This window comes from Meleagris gallopavo, chromosome 6 (genome assembly GCF_905368555.1).
Source record: "Meleagris gallopavo chromosome 6, MGAL_WU_HG_1.1, whole genome shotgun sequence".
NCBI lineage: Eukaryota > Metazoa > Chordata > Aves > Galliformes > Phasianidae > Meleagris > Meleagris gallopavo.
The window spans coordinates 43,801,431-43,825,438 of record NC_139409.1 but is presented as its reverse complement, the minus strand read 5'-3'; the positions used below and the strand labels follow the sequence as shown (position 1 = coordinate 43,825,438).

At 40.5% G+C, this 24,008-nt stretch overlaps 2 protein-coding genes across 4 annotated transcripts in view; both read left to right on the top strand.

The window, feature by feature from the left end:
- The first annotated feature begins 70 nt into the window (after positions 1-70).
- The window catches only part of GLB1 (galactosidase beta 1), a 66,194-nt gene continuing 42,256 nt past the window's right edge, over positions 71-24,008 (top strand). For all 3 annotated transcript variants that reach the window (XM_085226534.1, XM_019616613.3, XM_010712985.4), the window contains exons 1-7: positions 71-211; positions 12,161-12,330; positions 20,081-20,231; positions 20,514-20,574; positions 21,661-21,755; positions 22,542-22,722; positions 23,530-23,588. In XM_085226534.1, the coding sequence (XP_085082660.1) occupies positions 158-211; positions 12,161-12,330; positions 20,081-20,231; positions 20,514-20,574; positions 21,661-21,755; positions 22,542-22,722; positions 23,530-23,588 (771 nt within the window). In that variant the 5' untranslated portion in view covers positions 71-157. The remainder of the gene's footprint in view (positions 212-12,160; positions 12,331-20,080; positions 20,232-20,513; positions 20,575-21,660; positions 21,756-22,541; positions 22,723-23,529; positions 23,589-24,008) is intronic.
- TMPPE (transmembrane protein with metallophosphoesterase domain) lies at positions 74-7,473 on the top strand. Its single transcript, XM_010712984.4, has 2 exons — positions 74-211; positions 2,930-7,473. Exon 2 carries the CDS (start codon positions 3,014-3,016, stop codon positions 4,331-4,333), a length of 1,320 nt encoding a protein of 439 aa, XP_010711286.2. The 5' UTR covers positions 74-211; positions 2,930-3,013; the 3' UTR covers positions 4,334-7,473.

Sequence of the window (24,008 nt, the reverse complement as noted above, 5' to 3'; positions counted from 1 at the left end):
CACTCAGGCGCAGCGGCTCGCGGCCGCTCCTTCCCTTCCCGGTCCGTCCCCTTCAAGCCGCGGGGCGGGGCAAGCGGGGACCGGGTTCAGTCAGCTGACAGCGCCGTGCGCCGGGGCCGAACGCTGCTGACCGCTCCGGTGCCCGCTCGCTGCCGTCATGCTGCGGCTGCTGCTCCCGCTGGCCGGCCTGGCGGAGCTCCTCTGTGCGGCGGTGAGTCCTCGTCTCCTCGTCTCCAAGCACAGTGGGCGGTTCGCGTGTCCGCTGGGGGTGCCCGGGCTCGGAGGGGAGGTGAATGGCGTCTCAGGTGGCTGCCCCTAGGAAGGAGGATGCTGCACGGCCTTCGTTACTTTTAATTTAATAACAGCCGCTATTAATGAGTGCTTTAAGCTGGGGGTGCGGGCCGGGCCGGCTGCTTCCTTCTCGCAGCGCCTTTCGTTTCGGCGGCACCCGCGTGTGTGAGGAAGTGAGGCGGCCGCTGGCCGCCCCGCCAGCCCCTCTGCACGGTTCGCAGCCCTCGGGCTCACGCATACCTGCTGGTTCTACCCCACCCGCCCTTAGGTCCATTTTATGAGGAATTACACATTAAGCAGCCTTTGAGGGGGGGGAGGAGCGGAGGGGGAGCGGAAATGGAAATGGAGCTGCTGCCTGACACCGCGTTATCTGATCACATGGAAAAACTGGCTGTTCCTGTGCGTGCTGCGTGAGGGAGCTGTGTTCCGTCCTGCCCCGTTGTGGCACTGGCTCCCTCCGACTCTCTGGAGGGTTGCACAGCTGCCTAACGAAGGCCCGGGCAAATTCTTCGTCCTGACAGTCGCTGTGAGAGCTGGGCTTTGTCACTTACTCCTTGAGCTTGAAGCAAAATATCGCTCTTATCTTAATTTTTGTTAATTGAGTGATGTGCAGATGGCTAAAGCTATATGAAAAGCAGAAGGGTGACAGTAATTATGGTCACTGAGAGGGATAGGTTTACGACTGAGCGTTATGAGGTTTACGACTGAGCGTTATGAGGTTTACGACTGAGCGTTATGAGGTTGTGAAGGTAATGGATGAGGGGGAGCTGACATCAAATTCAGTGATATGAGATTAGTAGATTAGTTTAAAGTAGATAAAATGCTATAAAAATATACAGTGAATTTTAGTAATCTGTTGCTACAGGAGGTTGTAGAAGCAAGTAGATTACAACAAGAAGGATTAGACAATATACATCGGGTTCATAAATAATGTATAGAAAGGACAAGGCTGAGGGTGTGCCTTGGAACATCCCTAATGTAACAGTTCTGTCTGCTGCAGAAGTAGGAGAGGAACAGCACACAGGCAGTGGCCAGGGTCACATTCTTCCTACCACCCTTTCTTATTGCTGTTGTCCAGACTGAATATGGCTTGGAGTCTAGAGGTCTATGGACTTGAACCAGTTGGACATTTCTTATCTCCTTAGCTTTACCTTCTGTTGAAGCATTTGTGTAAAACAGCATTATTTTTTAAGGACAATGTTGTAACAGCTGAGAGGCCTGGAGGAATTGAGAGCTGCAGCACATTTTCTTTCTTAACCTGTATTTCAGTGACCAACCAATGAGAGAAGGAGTCTTTGTAAAGCTTGATTTAGTCCTCAAAACATAGCAGGTACCTGTCAAAACAGGGATACTAACATCCCTTTCAGTTAGGGAAGGTATGTGCTTTGTCATGATAAGCATCATGACAAACTTAGGTCTGTAGACATCTGGTCTCTAGCTCTCTGTGTAATTCTACAAGGCTGTTCTTCTGCCCTAGTTCTGAGGTATTTTTGGTGATAGTGATTGTTTTCTTTTTCTCTAGTTAAAGACCAAAATACAGGAAGTGTTTTGAAACAGTGTGTATTGCTGTGTGGCTTTAAATCGGGTTTTTCTGATATCTCATACTCGGTCAGTATTGTATAATGCAAAAGACCATCCAAACATCTTTCATCTGTGGTTAAAATAAAACAGTGCATTTATTTTAAATAGAAGAACATGAACTATGCGGTAGTAGAAACACTATATACTCTGGACAAAATACAGATTAAAGTGGGGATTCCAGTAAAGTTTATACAGAACGCTTGCTTAGCAGTTTTCAGTCTGGTAGCAGAACTGTATTATCTTAGTACCCCCCTTCCAAAGGAATGCAGTACATGATGTTTAAATCCCATTTCAATTTAATTGCAGCCTGTTAGGCCAGGGTATGCTGAAATAGGTGTCAAGTCTTAGGAACTTTGCATGTTATGGGAGTGAGCAGGAAGTGAGTAGCAAAACACAATGTGAGTTTCACTGGCCCTACCAAGTTTGAGAGATATGGGGAGCTCTTATTCACTAGTGGAAGCAAGGATGTTTCCATATCCATAGAGTATAGTTTCTAGGATCACAGCTGCATTTCATAGCCATTCTGGTGGGCATCCCACTGCTGATGTTGTATAAGTTTATAGAGTTTTGTGTTCAGTAAGAAGGATATATTGTAACACCTGCTTTTGGGATGGAGCTGACTGCTTGTGAAAAAGAACAGAAAAAGCATATGCTAATAGCAGAAACAGCTTAGTCATGGTTGTAGAATACTATAATGATTGTTTGCCAATAATTTAATGATTGTTTCCAGAGGTCATTGCATCAGCGTTGTGATCTATTGCCAAGTGCTGTAAGGAAGTCATAGTGGAGAGAGAACATGTTCAAGGAAAGAAAAGAAAAGGGGAAGAATCATTGAGGGAAGCTGGCAGAGAACTTGGAAGCAGAATGTCAGGACTGAGTGTTTTCAGTTCATTATTTATCCAGCATGAGGAAATTTCCTTCCTGACGTTATGGTAGTGATTCTGTATGACCCAGTATCCTGGGTAGTATGTGCAGAATTACAGTCCCTTATTGTAGTCTGGGAAAAAGGGAATGTGTGTAATATTTTAAAACGGCTGATACTGGTTCCTGGTTGCAGGCTTCATTGACCCAAGGCATCCCTTCATAACCACATAATTGCCTGCTGGAGACTCCTACAGAACAGAACAGACAGGAAGCAAAGATGATCTCCTTCAAGCAACTGCCCCTTGAGGCAAAGGCTGCAGTGGCTGCAGGAGTGGTTTTCTTCTCCATGATGTTATCACGGAGTTATCTGGCAGAACAACTGGAGCTCAGGACGCGGCGTTGGCTTCTGAGGCTGCAGATGGCACTGTTTGCTAACACGCTGATGCTGATAGGATCTCTTCATGTTTGGAAAAGCACAGTCACCATGTTTTCCAGGTCTTCAGCTGCCAACTCCTTCTTTTTCATGCCATGGAAAATAGCCGTCTTCATGTTTCTAGCTTTGGCTCACTCAAGTTTCTTTACTTTGCTATTTCTTGTTGCAGAAGAGCCCTATTTCTTTTCTTTAGCTGCCTACACTTGCCTGGGGGCCTATATTATTCTTATTTTCTTCCTCTTTGCTCTGGGCTCGGTAGAACAGGCTTACAAGTTCTTTGCTGGGAGAGGCATTAAGGCAAACAGCAGTGGTAAGAGCAACAGAACAGCAATGAAGCCGGTTTTGGCAGTCATGCTGACTGCTGTACTGACTGTCATTGGGCTGCTAAATGCTTCCCAGCCTCCTACTGTGAATAGAGTGGAGATTCCAGTTCACAAGCTGCCCTCAAGAATGGACAACTTAAAAGTGGTCTTGCTTTCAGATATCCATCTGGGACCTACTGTTGGGAAGACCAAGCTTGCCATGATTGTGCAAATGGTTAAGGCTTTGAAACCAGATATCACAGTGATTGTTGGGGACCTAACTGACTCCGAGGCAGAGATCATACGGCCTGCTGTTGAGCCTCTTGGAGAACTTCATTCTCCTCTGGGAACGTACTTTGTCACGGGAAACCATGAATACTACACATCAGATGTTAGCAACTGGTTTGAGCTGTTAAAATCTTTTAACATTCGGCCACTCCATAATGAGAACGTGAAGATTGTTTCACCAGAGAGCACTGATGACTGGTTCTGCCTGGCTGGTGTTGATGATATTGAGGCAGATGTATTACGCTACTCAGGGCATGGCATGGATTTAAAAAAAGCTCTCAGAGGTTGTAGCAGTGAGCATGCAATAGTGCTGCTAGCTCATCAGCCGATGGCTGCAAAGTGGGCCCTTCAGGAGAGACCAGAAATAAATTTAATTCTCTCTGGTCATACTCATGGAGGGCAGATGTTCCCACTAAACGCTGGGGCTTATTTTCTGAATCCCTTCTTTGTTGGCTTGTACAAAGTTGGGCAGAACACCTTTGTCTACGTCAGCCCAGGGACGATGTACTTTGGAATACCCATGAGATTGGGCAGCAGAGCTGAAATAACAGAGATAATTCTACGTTCTCCTTGAGGAGTTTCCCATTTTATGGATTTTTGCCATCGTTTTTAGTCAGTACATTGGCTTTTTTGCTCTGAAAGAAAACGCTTTTTCAGGAAAGCAATAAGAATGTATTAGGATGGACTTAAGCAGATTCTGTTAAATCTGAGGAGAAAACAATGTATCTTCGGCCTATGTAACAAATCAGAGGGCGTGTAAAAATACTCAAGAAATTCCTTCTTTATGTTCATTGTTATTGACATTCTGCATTTAAAGATAACACAGTCACAGAGATGATGCATGTTCTGTGCATGTTTACTGTGTGTCCTACAGCTACTTCATGATTCTCTGTTGATTATGCGTTAGGCAGTTGCCTTACCCAATCTCAGATTGGTGAAATTCGGCTCTCTTGCAGTGAAATCACACACATGTATTTTGCAGAAGGGCCACAGAATGTCCTCTGAATATCTAAATTCCAGAAGTCTTATGCTAAAAAAGGTTATGGGAAAGGAACAGTTTTATTTTTATTTGATTGTCTTTATCTCACTTTGTCTGTAGCATGCTGCGGGGCTACCAGTCTGCGCTGCTCACCAGTGCAGGGAGGTGCCAACATTATTTTCTGAAATTCAGGTTTTCTTCCATTTGAGAAGTTGAGGGAAACTGATGTTTAAGATGAAAGTAGCTGTCTCTCTGCAGGCATTTTCCCTAGAATAGTTGGGCATTTAGTAATTACTTTCTGAAAGCAGCTGTAATAAAAGCAAATGAAAAATAATCTCTTAATTGACATCATTTCTGTTGCTATTTGAGCATTCACTGCTTTATGTTGTAAAGCACAAAGTCAAAGGCTGAGGTATTCTGTCTCTTTTTTCCTCTTTGTTCAGTGTTTTTGTTTTTTTTTTGTTGCTGTTGTTTTTTGTTTTTTTTTTTTTTTTTTGTTTATACTTAATTTATCATCTGTGATTTTTCTTCCATGAGAGTATGGGAATGTTATTTGAAAAATATGCAGATAAGATTCAATGAGTTAAAGCTTGAACTTTGTAAGGTTTTAATATTTCAAGTAAGTGGTGTCTTCTTTAAGAAGACTAAAGGCTGCTGCAGATCATTTCTTTGATAATATTTGCATATCAGTGGCCTGGTTGTCTGATAGGCACATAGCAGAATAACCAACTGCTACAGGATAACAAGGAATTTTCTCTCCATCTTTCCTAGATGAGCTTAACACAAACTAAAATCACTCTGGGGAATATGAGAGATCAGAAAATCTTAATACAAACATTCTTGTTTTCATAGCTCGTACAAGAAAGGTAGGATGCAAATGAATGTGAGTACATTGTGGCTGATGAACCAGTTTTCTCCTGTACAACCTCCTTTCCTCCCCTTCCTCTTTGGTGCAGCTCTGTGGAACACCACAAGCAGCAGTGACTGGCATCTCTGGCTGTAGTCACAGGGACTCACTCACTCTGCTCTCCAATATTCGGCTTTCTCTTGGGCAGACCTATGTGCCGTGGGTCAAAAGTGTTCATTGCTGAGGATGGCAGGACCAGAACTGTGGTTTTCAGTGTTTTCCTGTCTTCCTGTGTGGTCCTGAGCCAGACACACTTCTGTTTTACTCTTCAGCAGTTGTTTTCATTTCGTGGGAGGTGTGTCTGAGGTCTATTTGATGAGTGTCATAGGCTTTGTAAACATGAGGAGTTCTGTATGTGAAATTTTGAAGTCTCATTTCATCCATCCCCTTGAGCCCTCCAAGACTGAGCTAATTACTGAGCTATTTTTGTGTCCTCTTCTTCCCTATGAAAGTCTTGCATTTTTACTCACAAGAATGTTGAGAAACACTGTTAAGGGCACACTAACAAATGTACTGTGCACTGAAAGCTTGATGGAGAAGCTGGGGAAGTCAGTCTTCTTTTAGTCTGAAAGCAGAACTGGCCCAACCTGCCAGGCTCTTCTACTTGTTGGACCAGATCATTCTGTTTCCCAGCACCTACAACTTTGTAGTTTTTCTCTTAATGCAACAGTATCTGCTTATGTTTTCAGAAGCTTTCACGTGTATTTAATACCTTCCCCCTCCCACGCTCTGTCTTTCAGGATTCTTTCCCATCAGTGGCATTGCGTAAAATGGCCTTACGTAGAGAGAATCTTGATAGCCTGTATCCCTCTGTCTGTTTATCTGAATGCCTTCATTTAAAAGCTCTGCTCTGGATTCAGCAATGTAGGATGTTCCCTCTAGGCCAGCAGTCCTGGTGTACAGATTTTCACTTAAGAGTTACTGTGTTAAGAAGACTAATTGCTAGTTTCCTTAACAGGAGGCTTTTGTAGGTCTGTCTTTAGGTGCTCTCCCAATGAGTTGCTAGTCTGACTTTTACTTTGTTTTCCCTGCTTTTTATTTCTCTCCTCATTCTGCCCAAATGCATGCAGAAACCTATCTGCACTAATCCTGCTGTCACCAAGGTGCACAGGTAACTTGTGTGTTTTTGCGTGCTCCTCTGTATATCCTCTCAGGAGCAGATATGGTCATATTATCATTTCATAAATGTATTGAGTTCTGTCATTATAATTTAATTCTTGTTTGGTTTTCTTTAATTGCTTCTGAAAGTTTGGTTGCTTGATGATAAGTACCATTTAAAATGTTTATTTCTGTGCCAAAAACACTTCAAAGCCTACTCCTATTCTTTCTATTTTAATTACATATGGGAAGTATCAATCTGATTTTTGATAGCATGAGGAATTAACCCTTTCTAATATTTCTCAAAGACAGAAATCCCTAATTGCCCTTCAAGGATTTCTGTATGCATGTTCCAATTTGACTTCGGTGTGTGTGATTTAGACCTGTGTTCAGTATCAAATGGAAAAAAAAAAAAAGAAAAAAGAAAAAAAAAACCTGAACTTTTGCTGCTTATTTTGTATATTTTAAATTCTTTTGTAATTTTTGTGTGTGTGGAATGTATTTAATTTGTAGAACTTAACTAAATGAATATATATTTCATCCTACAGTAGGCCAGTTCATCTGGGGCATTGGATGGGGACAGAGTTAATCACTGCCAGAATAATACCAGAATAATATTAATTATGGTATATGATCAGTGAAGAGTGGATATGGAAATATGTAAATTGTTGTATAACAAATGCTTTAAATGTTGGAATTTAATAAAACTTTATTTACTTAGCAAGAAAAATGCCTGTCATGCCCGTTTATTTTGTACCGGTATTTCTTGTAGCAGTTCACACTGAAGAATTTTAACATGCTAATTCTATTTTTTGCCAGCAAAAAAACAAGTGACTGTAAATCTGACTTAGTTTTGTAAAATCTGACACCCTCACTGCTAAATGAGGCATGGATGAAAGTGGTAAAAGTAAAGCCACTGCTAAACTTGCCCAGTCTCTGCTTTTATGAACGTATATGCGCTGAAGGGGACGAGGGGCAGAGAAAAGAACCACTATAATGGTAGAGAAAGAGTAGAGTTGTTGGGTTTGTTTTTCTGGGGGGAGGGGGGGGTGTTGTGCTGGGTTTTCATGGCAAGGGAGCAGCAGGAGTGGTCTGTGCTTCTCAGTTTTGATGCTTGCACCTGTGGGGTGGAAAAAAAGCCCTGGAAGAGCTATTCTGGTTTTGAATGGTCATGATAAGATGCTGGACATAGTCACACATGGAGGGGTTTGCTGAGGATTTATATTTCATGTTAGTGCCTTTTCCAAATAAGGAGGGAAAAAAACCCCCACTACTTTGTCAGTTTGAAGAATGAGAGGTTCTAGAATCTGTTAAATGGCTGATAGATTGATGTGCCAAAACTGATTTTTTTTTTCCTAAGTTGAGAGAAGTACACATTAGAAAACATGGGAAGAGCATTAAGGTTGCAAAAGTAAGTGAGTACTTGATTTAAGCAAGGACAAGTGCTCAAGTTCCTCTGTTTTGCACATGAGTGTATAAGATGCAGCCTTATATCATTGCCTCTGAGGGCTTGAATTTTTGTCTGGCAGGTACTATGGTTTGGTATAAAGATCCAAAACAGTTGGTAGTCAGTTTGCTTACCAAAGTGGAAGCTCCACTGCCCCATCTGCTATGTATGAACAGGGATCTCATTTCTTCTTTATATCCACAACCATGAATATTGACCAAGTCAGACAAATTCATGATCATTTATTTTCATCATGAGCCCTACGCTATGCTGTAAGAAGAGCTTGAGTTGTGCACAGACAATCAAGAAGTGTTGCATGGTTATGAAGGGAAGTCTGTTCACAGTGGGCAATAAATGAGTTAAATCAGAGTAAGTACCAGGGAAGCATCGCCTCCACCATATCGTATCATGTACATATGTTTATTATAATATTTTCATATTATGTACTCATAAGGAAGGTGGTTTACAGTTACATTTGCAGCTTTAAATGGTAACTGGATCAGCGACCACTTTCATAACGAATACTTTCTTTTCATTGTCTTAAGAAATCCCTCTTTTGCTGCCAGAGATGTCTGTGCTCTGAAAATGGAGCTGTGTGAGCAGTGGGTTCGTTGTGCACTCAGCACTAAAGTGTCTTTGCCAAAGGCCCCTGTCGTGGATAGTGTGAGTAAGGGGGTTAGAATTCTCTCTCATAGGGGAGCAACAGCTGCTGGGACCATCCTCCTTTACTTCCAGGACTTAGCTAGTTGTATTTGGAAGGTAAAACTAAAAACACTGTATATGTTTAGGAAATCACATGCAGTCATCATGTGTGATACTTTACACTTCCTTCAGTCTTCCAGTTCTTATTGCCCTGCCAGCCCAGGACTGTATGTTTTCTGTTGTTGTATGTGAAACAAGCACTTTCATTTGCTGTTTGCAGGATGCAGTTTGTGCATGTAAGATGCTTTCTACCACTTTATTTCGGGTTTACTGTTAAGACTGTGACTTTATCACAGTTGCGACACACTGTAATTATCTCCTCCCTGGGGTCTGTAGTCCTCCAGTGTTTGTTCTGTTATCAGACTGAGTTGCTCCTTTTAATGACAGTCTAGGGTTAGGCAGGTTTACTCAGTAATTTCTTCCTCTGGATTTTAGCAATGTAGGTGGTTTCTTTTGTTTGTTTTTTACTTTGTACTCTGTCCTTTATTTGTACTCCTGTCCTTTTGGTCTGTGACACGTTAAACTGACTCCTTTATTCTGTCCAGTTGCATAAAGAATATACTCTTGGTTGGCAGTGTTGTCCAGCTATTGGTCAGGAGTCTTGGATATTTGCACCCTTGTGCTTACACCTGCCTATTGCAGGTCACTTTTTCCATTCCTTTCACTTCACTTTTTCTGTAGTACAGATTTACAATGAAATTGTTCACCAGGTAACAGGAAAAAAAGTGATTGCATGGGAAAGTTCTTCAAAAGTTTATAGTCTGTTGATCCCTACTTACTTTTGCGATAGTGCTGTTGGGGGACACCTGGAGTTGTATGGTGGCATCTCTGTTGCCTCTCAGATTTTATCGCTTTGGCTTCATGCAATCATGGATCAATTAAAGGTCAACCAAGGGATCAGGCCCAGTCAGCATAGGTAGATCCTGTTTGACAAATCTGATTTCATTCTATAACAAGGTGACCAGCTTAGCGAATGAAGATAAGGCTGTCGATAGCGTCTATCTGGACTTCAGTAAAGCCTTTGACACTGTCTCCCACAACATCTTCATGGAGAAGCTGACTGCCCAGGGTTTGGATGGGCATATGCTCTGCTGGGTGAAACACTGGCTGGGTGGCTGGGCCCAAAGAGCTGTGGTCAATGAAGTTAAATCCAATTGGTAGCCAGTCATGTGTGGTGTCCCCCAGGGCTCAGTACTGGGGCCACTCCTATTCAACATCTTAATCAGTGTTTTTGTTGAGGGGATTGAGTGCACCCACTGTAAGTTTGGAGATGATACCAAATTGGGAGGAAGTGTTTATCTGCCAGAGGGTAGAAAGACACTACAGAGGGACCTGGATAGTCTGGATTGATGGGCCAAAGTAAACTGTATGAATTTCAGTAGGGCCAAGTATCAGGTCATGCATTTTGGTCAAAACAACCCCAGACAACCCTACAGGCTTGTGGAGGAGTGGCTGGAAAGCTGCCTGACAGAAAGGGACCTTGGTGTACTGATGGACAGTGGGCTGAATGTAAGCCAGCAGTGTGCCCTGGTGGCCAGAGGGCCAATGGCATCCTGGAATGGTTTGATGAGCAGGACTATGGAAGGAATCCTGCCCCTGAACTCGGCATTGGTGAGGCCTCACCTTGACTACTGTGTTCAGTTTTGGGCACCTCAGTACAGAAAGGACATCGAGGTGTTGGAGCAGGTCCAAAGAAGGGCAGCAAGGCTTGTGAAGGGCTTGGAGAATATGCCCTACGAAGAGAGACTGAAGGAACTGGAAAAGGAGAAAAGGAGGCTCCTTTTTCTGGGGAAAAGGAAGCTGAGAAGAGACCTTATTGCTTTCTTCCAATGCCTGAAAGGTGCTTACAGCGAGAGCGGGGCTGGTCTCTTCTCACTGGTGACAGGTGACAGGACAAGGGGAAATGGCTTCAAGTTGCTCCAGGGTAAGTTTAGGTTGCATATCAGAAAAAACTTCTTTACAGAAAGGGTTATTAAGTACTGGAATAGGCTCCTCAGGGAGGTGGTCGAGTCACCATCCCTGGATGTGTTTAAAAACCGTTTGGATGTGGTGCTCAGAGACATGATTTAGTGCAGGGTTGTTAGAGTTTGGGTAGTATGGTTAGGTTGTGGTTGGACCTGATGATCTTTAAGGTCTTATCCAACCCAGGTGATGCTATGATTCAGTCAGATTGCTAATTGTTAAGCTCCATTCTTAGTGTGAGGTAAGCCAAGGTTCACCTGTTCCAGATTAAAACAAGTCAGTGCCCTTCAGAAGGTTTTAATTTATGCTATTAAAAGGTGTGTTTTATTTATTGTAGTGTATTGTCCAATGAAATATGGGCTATGTTGGTTTGACTGCTGACATATTTCTGATAGGCACAGGAAACTAACTGATTAACAGTGGTTAACCTTAATTTTTACTTCATAAATCCCTACTGACCTTTACTGAAAGGTCAGAAATGGTACTGGAGAAAGAACTGCCAAAGGTATGTGATGAAAGTGTAAGATGCAAGATGGTAGGGTTTATAAAAATAAAAATTAAAGGTTCATAAAGGCATAGGAGCATGCACTTAATAAAAATTTGTTTTCCTGTCCTTTTTGTTTTTTGCAAGTTACTTGAAACAAAAGAAGTACCGCTGTTGTTCCCAGCAGTTTGAGTACTAATGAATTTAGGCTCTTGAGGGGTAATCCTAGTGATCTTGAAGTTAAAGTATGTTTCTTTTGTGTCAGAGGTGCAGATTCTTCTGCTGAATTTTCCTGCTTCTTTTAAATTTGCTGCTGGGTAAATGTTTTAGGTGTGCTTAGCTGGAAAAGTTTTGAAAGGAGGACTGTCTCTAAAAATCACTAATCTTCATTGATTTACATCAATATGTAAATTCCTTAGACTGATCTAGCACAATATCATATTTACTAGTAAATAAGCTTTCAGTCCTGCTTCTACCTGTGCCATGGAGCACTTAGAGCATGGTATTTGTTCCTCGAAAGCTCCCAGTTGGCTTTTGTTTCTAGTGTGACATTGAGTTGGAAATCAGTTGTATTTTCCTAAACCTCAGTGAGTGAAGTGTGTTGGCACTCCACAAACTGGTAAATCTCCCCTATCAAATTAGTTATCACTTGCACTGCAAAATGTGTTACTGTAGAAAGATAGCACTGTGCACTCAGTTGCTGAAAGTGGAGAATACACGTGGTATATTTTTGTGTAGTGGTGGACTGTTCTTCATGTCTCTCATAACAGAAAAAGCTTATATTGTATAACTTTTAATACTTTTTGTTGTTGTTTTTCACAGAATATACCCCGGAGGACTTTTGGGATTGATTATGACTGCAACTGCTTTGTCAAGGATGGGCGCCCTTTCCGTTATATCTCTGGCAGCATTCACTATTCCCGGGTGCCTCGGTATTACTGGAAAGACCGCCTCTTGAAGATGAAGATGGCTGGGCTGGATGCAATTCAAACGTAAGTAGCTGCTGATTTTCAAAATTATTTGTAGTCCTGGGAGACCCAAAAGAAGTAGTGATGGGGGAATGTTACCATTGTTACTTTTTAAATAAATTGTTTGTTTTTTAAGTAGTAGGTGAGAAAACTCTTGAAATGAGAAGTGGAAGATGATGTCCACCTTAGCATGGTCTGAGATGATAGCAGCTAATAGACTGCTTCTTTGCTATTAGGCAATGCTTACTGCTTCGCAAATCCAAGATGCAAATGTGACCTGAAACAAACAGTTGGACTGTGAACTTTGGCAACTAAGAAACAGATAATCCTGTCCTCTCCCAAAGGACATCCTAATCTCATGTTGAGAGGCAGGCTAGGTGAGAGGTGACGGTAAAGTCTTAATTACAGTTTAGATTGTGTTGCCCTGAAGCCTTGAAAATTTAGGCAGAGGTTGTAGAAATATGTACAGCTATTTCACCAGGAGTGTTTAAATTTAGGGAGATAGCTGTGAAATAAGCTATCTCCCTAAAAAAAACAAACAAAAAACACCAAACAAACAGAAAAAACAACAAAAGCAACCTCAACAGTCACTTGTGTCTACCAAACCTTCACTCCAGCTTTCATGGCAAGGGAAGAGGAGTGGCAGAAAAGTGAATACGCACAGTCTTTTCAAGCGATGGTTGCAATTACCATGCATGGTTTTATTTATTTCTTAAACCATTACAGGGCTTGGAGTATGTCTTTAAAACTCTCTCCTTTTTTGCTGTGGGCCATTGAACAATGTTGGCTTTGGCAGTGCAGAGCCTGTTGTTTGGGGTGGTTTGTTCAGTGGGAGCACTCTGCTTTTTCTCTCCGAAAACCTTTGTCTTGTTTAATCTGTGAGTTTCAGGGCTACCTTGTACACTTAGTGGTTTGATTAACGAGGGTTGGTATGTGAAGAAGAGCTGGAGAGGTGGCAGGGAAGGAAAAGGAGGTAGGGTGGATTTTTTGTCGTTAGTTTTTTGTTTTGCACTTGTAGCTTTCTTTTTTTTTTTTTTTTTTCCTCCTCATAAAACTTCACTGTGCTGTGATAATGTGGTGACTTTGTTTCTTCGTTTTGATTAAACCAAGTAAGCATATTCTGTCTTCCCACATAAATGAACAACTGGGTTAAATAACACACTTCCTCAGGAATGTCAGGACAGAGTTGCAGGAAATGCCCATGTGAATATTTTTTTATTGCAATAAAGGTACTCTCAAACAGACCTGAAAATTATATCATCTGATATCTGGTTTGAAGATTAGCCTTGGTCCAAACAGTGGCTCTGTAACTCTTATGACCCAAAGTGTCTTATACTTCCCTTACTTCTTGGATTTATTTTCATCTTACTGCTAACCCCCATACATCTTCAGTGCCCTCACTTCATTTCCAGTTTTTTCAAGCAGTTTCTCTCTTGTTTCTTTGAAATTTCCTTTTCATTTTTGTACTGCATAGCCTTTTGATATAGGAATCTTTTTTATTTTTTTTCCCCCCACCTCTTCTGTTTTTTTTCCTGTTGCTTTTTTTCATTGCTTCCTTCTTCCTCCTCTCATAAACTTTAACACAAGTGTTTGGGGTGGTACTTTTGGTTTCTTCCCTCTTCCATTTTCCCCATTTTTTTGCTTGTTGGGATCTTTTATTCCTGTGCTTTATTCAAAGTGTACTTCTGGTATACAGGAAGGACTGGCCTCTTGGTGTTAGGGTCTTCAGGACTGTTTATGTTCTGGTACAAAAGATATGATACAGCTGTGTTTCCTTGAGAAAATGTGACTTGCTGCAGCCTTAGCTGTTTTTAGTGGATCATTAATTATGGAGAAAAAAAAGCTTATCACAATCTCCTTTCCACTGTACAAGAGTTTGGAATTTATTTATATTTTTCCCCCAGTATTACTTACCTTTGGATTCTTTCCTGCTATGGTGAAAGATAGGTCCCAAATGTGTATCTTGCAGGCAAAAAGTACCTCAGAGCCCCGCATATTCTATAAGAATCGAATACATGAATCTCACCATTTGACACTAATTTCTCTCTACCTCTCTCTTAAAAAAGATGAAGATGTTTTTTGGGTGTGCTTGCAGATAATCAAGCTGTACAGCTCTTGATTATTTGATATGAAGCTATAAATTTCCACATTACTCCAAATAGCTCTGCTGTGATTTTGTGTACTTTTAATAAAATGATTATTATTTAGTTGTGTTTCTGTCTTTTTCTTTTCCTACTTACTGTTCTAGGGATAAGTGAAAGTATTAGCAAGAGACTGAGATACTAGTTGTGTGAAATCATTCTGGAATAGGCAGCAGCAATGCCAGATGTGCTGGCAGAATGTGGCTATAGGACGCCTTATGTTTGAGCTACCTTTTCAGTCTTTCACTGGTTGGTGTTATTCCATCCTACCTGGCCCTTGAACTCTTCCAGGGCTGGGACATGCATGGCTTCTCTGGGCAACCTGTTCCACTGCCTCATCATCCTCTTTGCGAAGAATTTATTTCCAGCATCTAGTCTAAATCTACCTCTATTAGTTTATAACAGCTCTTGTCGCATACCTACCTCCACCAGAGGGAGTGCCTCTCCAACTCTCCCATAGGCCCATTTAGGTACTGAAAGGCTGCAATGAGGTGTCCCCAGAGACTTCTCTTCTACGATCCGAACAAACCCAACTCTCTCAGCCTGCTAGCTCCTTCAGCCTGTCTTCATTGGAGAAGCGCTTCAATCCTCTGATCGTCTTTGTTGCCCTCCTCTAGACCTGAATATTTTAAGCAGTAACAGAATATGAGAGGATATGAGATCACTTGAGAATATTGTAGGAAACCTGACTTTATGTTAAAGCTGGAAGTATTGACATCTAACCCTTCTAAATAGCAGACTGAAATTTGACTACGTGGTGTCACATCCCAGAAGATGAGGTATTACACCTAAGAACCCCCTTTCTGCTTCCCTCTGCATGCTACTTGCAGAGACATCTGGTCACCCAACTGTAATTGTCCTTGTTTTCAGTTACTGAACTATGATATGTGAACTAGAAATGGGTACAGTCGCAAACATCTGGGTAGAACTGAAAGTTGTAGGTTATCTCATGGAGGAGATAAACAATTCACCACTAGATGGAGCTAAACACTTACAGGACTGTAGCAATTGAGAAATTTCCTGGAAAATTAGCGGTTATTTAAAAGTTCAAAAAGCCGTATTTATTAGGAAAAGAAAAACACCTATAGAAACTCCATGTAGGAAAGAACTGTTGTTTAAGATACCTTTGCATTAAAAAAGAAGAACCAAGGAGATCCTCTGTCCTTCATTGGATGCAGCACGGAACGTTACCACCAAGGACGAGGAAAAGGCTGAGGTACTCAGTGCCCTCTTTGCTTCTGTCTTTAGCAGTCGGATCACTTATCTGCACAGTTCTCAGCCCTCTAAGCTGGAAGACTAGGATGGGAAGCAGAACAAAACCCAATAATTCAGAAGGGAACAGCAACCTATTACTCCACCTAGACTATCACAGATTTATGGGGCCAGGTGGGATCTACCAGAGGGTACTAAGGGAGCTGGTGGAACTGCTTGCTGAGCCACTTCCTGTTGTTTACTGGCAGTCCTGGTCAACCTGGGTAGTCTCAGATAACTGGAGAGACATCTGTGTAGAAGGAGAATCCAGGGAACTACTAACCTGCCGGCCTGACCTCAATATTGGGAAAGGTCTTGAAGCAGATCATTTTGAGAGTGAGCACACAGCATGTGAGGGACAGGCAGGTGATTAAGCCTAGACATCATGAGTTAATGAAATGCAGGTCCTGCTTGACCAACCTCATCTCATTCTATGACCAAGTGATCCACCTAGTGGATGAAGGAAGGCTATGGGTATCCTAGCCTGTACTAGACTTTAGTAAGGCCTTTGTCTCTTTCCCACACTATTCTCTTAGAGAAAGTGGCAGCCCATGGCTTGGACAGATGTACTCATAGCTGTGTAAAAAACTGGCTGAGTGGCTGGGCCCAGAGAGTGGTGGTGAATGGAGTTAAATCCAGCTGGTGACCAGAGGTCAATATTGGGACCAGTCCTGTTTAGTATCTTTATTGATGATCTAGACAAGGGGATTGAGTGCACCTTCAGTATGATGGCAGATAACACCAAGTTGGGAGGAAGTACTGAGTTGCTTGAGGGTAGGAAGGCTCAACAGAGGGATCTAGATTGTCTGGATTGGTGGGCTGAGGCCAGTTGTATGAGGTTCAACAGGATGAAGTGCCAGGCAGGTCATGCACTTCAATCGCAACAACCCCAGGCAACACTACAGGCTTTGGGCAGAGTGACCTAAAATAGCATGCCAGAAAAGGATCTGGGAGTGCTAGTTGACAGCCAGCTGAATGTGAGCCAGCAGTGTGGCCAGAAAGGCCAATGGCATCCTGGCTTGTATTAGAACTAGTGTGGCCAGCAGGAGTAGGTAAATGATCATCCCTTTGTACTTAGTTCTAGTGAGGCTGTATCTCGAGTAGTGTGTTCAGCTTTGGGTCCCTCACCACAAGGAGGACATTGAGATCTTGGAGCATGTCCAGAGAAGGGCACTGAAGCTGTGAAGGGTCTATAGCACAAGTTTTATGAGGAATGGCTGAGGGAGCTGGGATTGTTCAGTCTGGAGAAAAGGAGGTTCGGAGGAGACCTGAATGCTCTCTGTAAACACCTGGAAGGAGGTTGCAGCAGGTGTGTGGGGGGGGTGTCAGCCTCTTCTCCCAGGTAAATCTGATATCACTAGAGGGAATGGCCTCAAGTTGTACCAGGGGAGGTTCAGGTTGGATATTAGGAAACATTTGTTCTCCAAAAAAGTGGTAAGGCACTGGAACAGGCTGCCCAGGGAGATGGTGGAATCACTGGCCCTGGAGGTTCAGTAAGTGTGTAGAAGTGGCACTGAGCAATGTGAGTAGTGGGCATGGTGATGATGGGTAGACTGTTAGTTAGATTAGATAATCTTAGAAGTTTTTTCTAACACTTAGTGTTCCATGAAAAAAGCACAGTTTGCTTTTTCTAAAACTCATGTAATTAAACAATAAACAAATTATGTGTAAAGTGCTGTTTTGTTACTTATGAAAGGAGTACAAGGTGTTTAATTTTATAAAGTGTGGGGAGAAAAAAAAACACAACACAAGTATTACAGAGAGAATTATACTGTGTTTTGCAGTGGCAGAAGTGTTGTTGTTTTGCCTATTGGTGTATTTCTGAAATAGGAGAAAAAAGTTTCAAAGAAAAAAGAGGGTTATGAGCTAAAGCTTAGAAATTGTATGTAAATGGAGATTAAATGTTATTATTCAAATAAAAAAAATACTGAGTTTCAGGTTTGAAAAAGGAATGTTGCATTTCTTTATGCATTCATTATTCTTATAGTAGTGAGAACTATCGATTTATACAGTGGCATATAGAAATCATACTTTGCTAATACTAATAATTTTGAAGTTAAATGATTTGAAGTCATTGCTAGCTGTAGAAAATCGATTAATGGATTTGAGTGTATTAGAATTCTTAAAGCAGTCAAAGATGCTTTTATGTTATCATTCATTCTGTAAGCAATGAGAAACTTACAATGAAGTTAATACCGAGTCATCTTTATTTAGCTCAAACAGGTGTATTTTTTCAGGGAATGAATTGCTACATAAACATGCCTGTTAATTTAACCCAGATAGAGTCGTCTCTTTTGCAGTGTTGACGATTCAGTCACGTGGTAATTTACAGTAGAACCTACTCACCTTTTTTTCTTCTATTAATGCCATTGTCATATCTCCTTTTCATTTTAAATTTTCATCTTTGCCTTTTCATTTGCAAGGGAGAAGAAGAAAGTCATAACTCTTAATTTCATGTTGATATCAGGCCATGTTGTTGATTAATTACAAAACAACTCTACAAACATGTAGAAACTCGGTCATGTTTGCTGATGGACTTTCACCTGCCCCACCTTTGCCAATCAGATGGCAGCAAAAGCTTTGGGTATAGCCTGACTTAACAAAGAAACATGACATACTTCTCAAAATATCCTGCTGCCTTCCCAGAGAATTCTTAGTTCTTGTGCTTCACTTAATTTTTGTTCTTTGTTAATGTTATACCAACTTACCTGTTTTTTGTTTTTGGTTTTTTTTTACTTGTTTGCTTCTAGGAATATCATCCATCACACTACCAAAAGCCTTGCTAAGTCAAGAGACGTCATCTTTTTTTTCTTTTTTTCTCCTTCTCCCCTAGCTGTTTAGGCCAGTTTTACTTTGAAAGAATGAAACTAGCTGTATCTGCTCTTGGCAAATCTAGTTCGTTGTTTGTTTTTTTTTTTTTGTTTTGTTTTTTTTGTTTGTTTTGTTTTTTAAATCACATCATGACATGAATCATGCTGTAGCTTTTCTGGTACCTTTCCTAGGCTTGCAGTTAAATTGGCATGTTATTTTCTATAATATTCTTTCCCACTACTCCTTTTTTTTTTTCTTTTTTTTTTCTTTTTTGGTAAGGAATATATCATCTTGAGTCACATACATGTAATATAGAAGAATAGCTCTGGCAGTAACATAGCTGTTAGTGCTTAAAGCAAACTAAAGTTATTTCTGCAGTGGTAACCAGGATAAAGGCATATTGAAAAGGGAAAGCAAGCACAGTATGATACTCTACTGTATTGGCCTTTTTGAGGTTTGTTGGTTTTTTTTTAATAGTTATTTACTTCATCTACTTTAATTTTAACCATCACTGATCAGCTTGCTTCTCTGCTTGAAACACAGGTGAAATCACAAAACCAAATTAACAATTAATGTATTTTAGTGTGGTTTACATACTCACCAAATACGTGTTTGCTTTGTTCTAAGAAGTGAGATAATTGATTACTTTGGAAGCAGTTACATCGGATTGACAAATAAATAAAATATATAGCAGAGGGAGGAAAATCTGCATTTTGTTGTCTGTTGAATATGTTGCTTAGACTCTATCCTGGCACACAAATTTTAAGCTTTCGCTTTTCAAGCAGAGATTTGCAGTTTGGCATTTGTGAGGAAATAATACTACCTACCATTTCTGAAGCATTATCATATTGCTTTTTTTTTTTTTTAATCTGTTCATTTGCATGTATTTCCAATTCCAGTATGATCATAGGTGATTTAAATACATGTGTTCATGTGAGGGTTTTTTCTTTATTATTGAAAGCAGTGTTTTCTACATTTTCTTTTCCTGTTGGGGTAGTTCTTACCAGGTTAATGCTGAACCTAAAAACAAACCCAAACAACAAGAAAGGTGTTGCTGGAGAGGCTCTTTGCTTGGCTAACCACAGTTTCGGTTTTACACGCTTTCTCAAATCTGTACTCTGGAGCAGTGGCAACACTTCTGTTAGAGGAATCACAAACCTATGTGCAAAAAGTAAATGCATGGGGAATGAGTTTTCCTGTTCTCTATCTTTTCCTGTTCCTTATCTAGGCTGTATCCATCTGTAATTTTAATGTCTACCTCTGCTACAGCTGCCACTTAGCGCTGGGCTAAGAAACAACTCGTGTTCTGCATGGGCTGTAAGCTACAACAGTACTTGTAATAGTTGGTAGATAACAAATAACTTTATTACTCTTTTATTACTCTGCAATCAAGAGTTGTTTGTTGTTTTTTTTTCTTTAGTCTTCTGAGAGAGATTCTGTGATGGGGTGGCAGTTTACTACGTTCTGGAAGTAGGAGAGAAGTGTTGATCTGCTTGTTTGGCAGTTTTATTACTGCATTGAAATAGGGCTCTATTATTTTCCTCATGTCAGATTATCTCCTCTCTTTGTAGGTATGTACCATGGAACTACCATGAAACCCAGATGGGCGTGTATGATTTTTCTGGTGACAGAGATCTGGAGTATTTCCTGCAGCTTGCTAGTGAAACTGGCTTGCTGGTGATTCTAAGAGCTGGACCTTACATCTGTGCAGAATGGGACATGGTACAGCCTTTTGTAACAGTTACTTTGTTTGTAGGGTAAATATAATGCAAGGATTTATGTCTTAAAGTAGACAGGGGTACTTGATATATCCTCAAAAATACTTCTGGTTTACTGTATTTAAACCAATGTATTTTGACTGACTTCTTACAGTGCAAACTTAATTAATAGTTGTTTTGCTTATACTGAACTTGTAGATTTATTTTTATATATGTTTTGATAATAGATTAACTTCCTCTTATTTCCTAAGAGTGGTCACTGAAATAGTTCCAATTCTTTTCCCAGGGTGGTCTTCCTGCATGGCTGTTGGAGAAGGAATCTATTGTTCTGAGATCTTCTGATTCAGGTAGGGGCATCAGAAATGTCTGGCAAAAATATTCTTCACCAACAAGCTGGTTTACTGTCTGAGGTTATTTCCAGGTAATTCATATTCAAATATTTCTGTTAAAAGCTATGCACTCAGTAAATATATATAACAAACAAGGAAGGGTCAAAAATCATGCACCTTCTGTCATTTCAGGAATTACAGGCTGAGTCCTTAAGGTAGATGCATGCCCTAGAATTTGTGGGGGGTTTTTTTGTTTGTTTGTTTGTTTTTATTTTCAGAAGTTGATTTTCTAAGAAAATGACTGAAGTAATTAAAACAAAAAAAACCTAAAAAACTCATGGTGGAGCCACCCTAACTGTCTCTTTGCTCCAGAGACCTTTTGTTAAGAACTTCTTAAACAATCATCAGTTGCAATTAAATTTAAAAACTGTTATAAGTTTCAAAGCTATTGACAAGTTTCATCAAACTGGTACCAAGTAAAAAAATTATTGTCGTCATTAAAGAAATGGCAAGTAGCTCTCAGCTTTGATTTTTTTTTTTTAATTTTTATTTTTTAATTTTAAAACTGGCCACTCATTGTGGGAATTCTTCCTAGCTGATCGGTGTGCATGAAATTCCAGAGCTAAATACAGCACTCTTAATGTCATGGACAGGATGTGTGCACACGAGGTGAGACAGGATATTGGAGAGGGGATCTGGGGACAAAGATGTAGATTCATGTTGTATCTGACTTAATTTCTCTCACAACGAGCAGAACTAATCTATTTAAAAAAAAAAAAGTACGGATAGAAACACTTGTTGAAATGCATGAGGACAACTTGTGTGAGACACACTGAAGTCTCTGGTGTTCTTCAAAGTTCATCAGTATTTAATGTTTTATTATTTAGTAAACTGTAGTGGAAGCTGACATTTTTGAATGAGTGTAAGGACACATCAGTTCATTAAATGGTGTTCTGAAATACTTTAATATTTAGGAATTTATATTTATTTACATCTATCTGTTTTACATGGTAAAAATTACACATACAGTAAAACAAAGAAACAAACAAAAAAGACAGAAAAAAGCGGGGAAGTTGTGAACCATTTATACTTTATGTATTACAGATTACCTGACAGCAGTGGAGAAATGGATGGGGGTCCTTTTGCCAAAGATGAAGCCTCACCTCTATCAAAATGGAGGTCCAATCATCATGGTGCAGGTAACTTTCTGAAAAACAAATGAATGCAAGCAGCGTGGGTACTTATATTGTTCTTGTGGATGCTCCATAAGTGTTGGCTAGTAATGTACAACAAAGTTTATTAATAGTTTAAGGTAGCTGAAAGATTCATTGGAGTCTCTTATTCTAAAGAACTGAAGGTACTGTCTGCAGAATTCAGAGTGCTCCATCAAAGTTGTTCCCCAAAACTTGGAAAACAATAGAGAAAACAGAGTTTTCTATAGGGAAAATGGAGTTTTTTAGATCTGAGGTTTATGCCAATTCTCATATTGAGCCAAAATACATTATGGTTACCTGAACTCTTCTTATGGGAGGGTTTGCTGCAGATAGGAGCAAGAGCAGTATGAAATAAGCCTAAAGCTTTTATCCAGAAGAGCTTCAAAATTTAGACTTTTTTTTGTTTTGATCACCTGATTTGAACTGTAAATGTTTCAGGGTACCGTGCTGTGCATTCCTGGTATGTATTTTCTCTTAAATTACTAGATACGTAGGAGTGCTTGTTAAATTTTCTTAGTATTTGACTGTAGCAAAAGCTTTGAGCTGCTTATTTTAATCTCCTCACAGTGATTGCTGCAGCAGGAGATACAGATGAGAGGGAAGAGTGCCTATAAGTGTTCCCTTCTGTTATTCTTCGTTTCTAGAAATTTAAATGGCATTTTCAGCATTTCTGTCAAAGGAAAAAGAGACTTGGATTTAAGCTTCCAATTTTTGGAGTTAGATGCAAACTGGAATTGGCTACTGCTCTGCTGACTTGTTCTTACCATGCAGGTGGAGAATGAATATGGAAGCTACTTTGCTTGTGACTATGACTATCTGCGTTCCCTTCTGAAGATCTTTCGCCAGCATCTTGGGGATGAGGTGGTGCTGTTCACAACTGATGGTGCAAGCCAGTTTCATTTGAAATGTGGAGCTCTTCAGGGTCTTTATGCGACAGTAGACTTTGCCCCAGGTTGGAGACAACTGTTTGTTACCAAAAAAAATAAAATGCGCACACTGCCACAATTTGCTGTGATATGGGTCTGAGGAATGATCAAGCAACCATAGTGTGTTTGGAAAGTGTCCATTTGATGGAAGAGGGAAGTTGAGGCTGTGAACATTCATATACTGCACAGACTTGGCAAAATAGGCTTAAAGCACAAGAAACAAATTCAGAGATCTTTTCCGGTTTCTTTGTATTTATGACTTCTTATATATGTTATTCTCTTTATAGTCAAACATGCACTCCTAGTAGCAAATCATTTTTTATAAATGGATTGAAATTAAGAACTCCATGTGTATCTTTCATGTGACAATGAGCTACTCATGAGAGTAGTTATTTCTGCGTCCTGTGTTTTAAGCCACTAGGATTGTTCAGAAGTGAAACCCCTTTTTACCAACTGCTTGACAGGAAGACTGCTCTTTCCCATCCTCTTGCTACCACAACCCCAGGCCAGTATGTTCCAATGACTGAGTAGTAATTCTGACACATCTCAGGGTTTTTGGTGCCAAGATGTCATTCCTGAGAAGAGCTGGGTTTTCAGAGGATGTACCTCAAAAACAGAGATGTGCATGCGTGCATACATGCATGAATTCATGTGTGCATTTTAAATAAGTTCTGCAACTTAAGCACTAGAATGAAACATATTCATTCCTACATTTTCCAGAATTTCTTGTTTATGTTTTTACTAGATGTTGGAAGGGAGGTATGGCACTTTTCAGTTCTTTTTTTACTGGAATAAGTTGGGATACTGCAACTCAATCTTACTTCTGTTAATAGGTGGAAACGTCACAGCAGCATTCTTAGCTCAAAGGAGCAGTGAACCTACAGGCCCTTTGGTATGTCTTTTAATTTACATTCTTATATCATTCCTAATCTTAGTGGTTAACAATAGAGGAGTTGACAACAGTTTCTCAGGAATGTTTACAAAGATGTCATTTCTAAGTCAGTCAGAAAAGCTGAACAGAGGCGCTTCTGTGTGTTTGTCAAATCCACATTAAGTGTTCTGCAGATATTCTTTTGGTCCCAGGAGATACCAATTTTCAGTATTTTTCCTTAAAAAGACAAATGTTTACATAGCAGCGGAAACAGTATGATTAGATGCATTAGTCATGTATGTGGGTGGGTGGAAGTTAAAAGCAAAATTAAAAGGGCAGGTTAAATGTTGCTTCCTGTTTTTGGCTACTCTAGAGCTTCTACACAACCTATAATGGGATGTGAGATTACTGGAAGCCATTTTGACAAAGAGAGAAGATCCT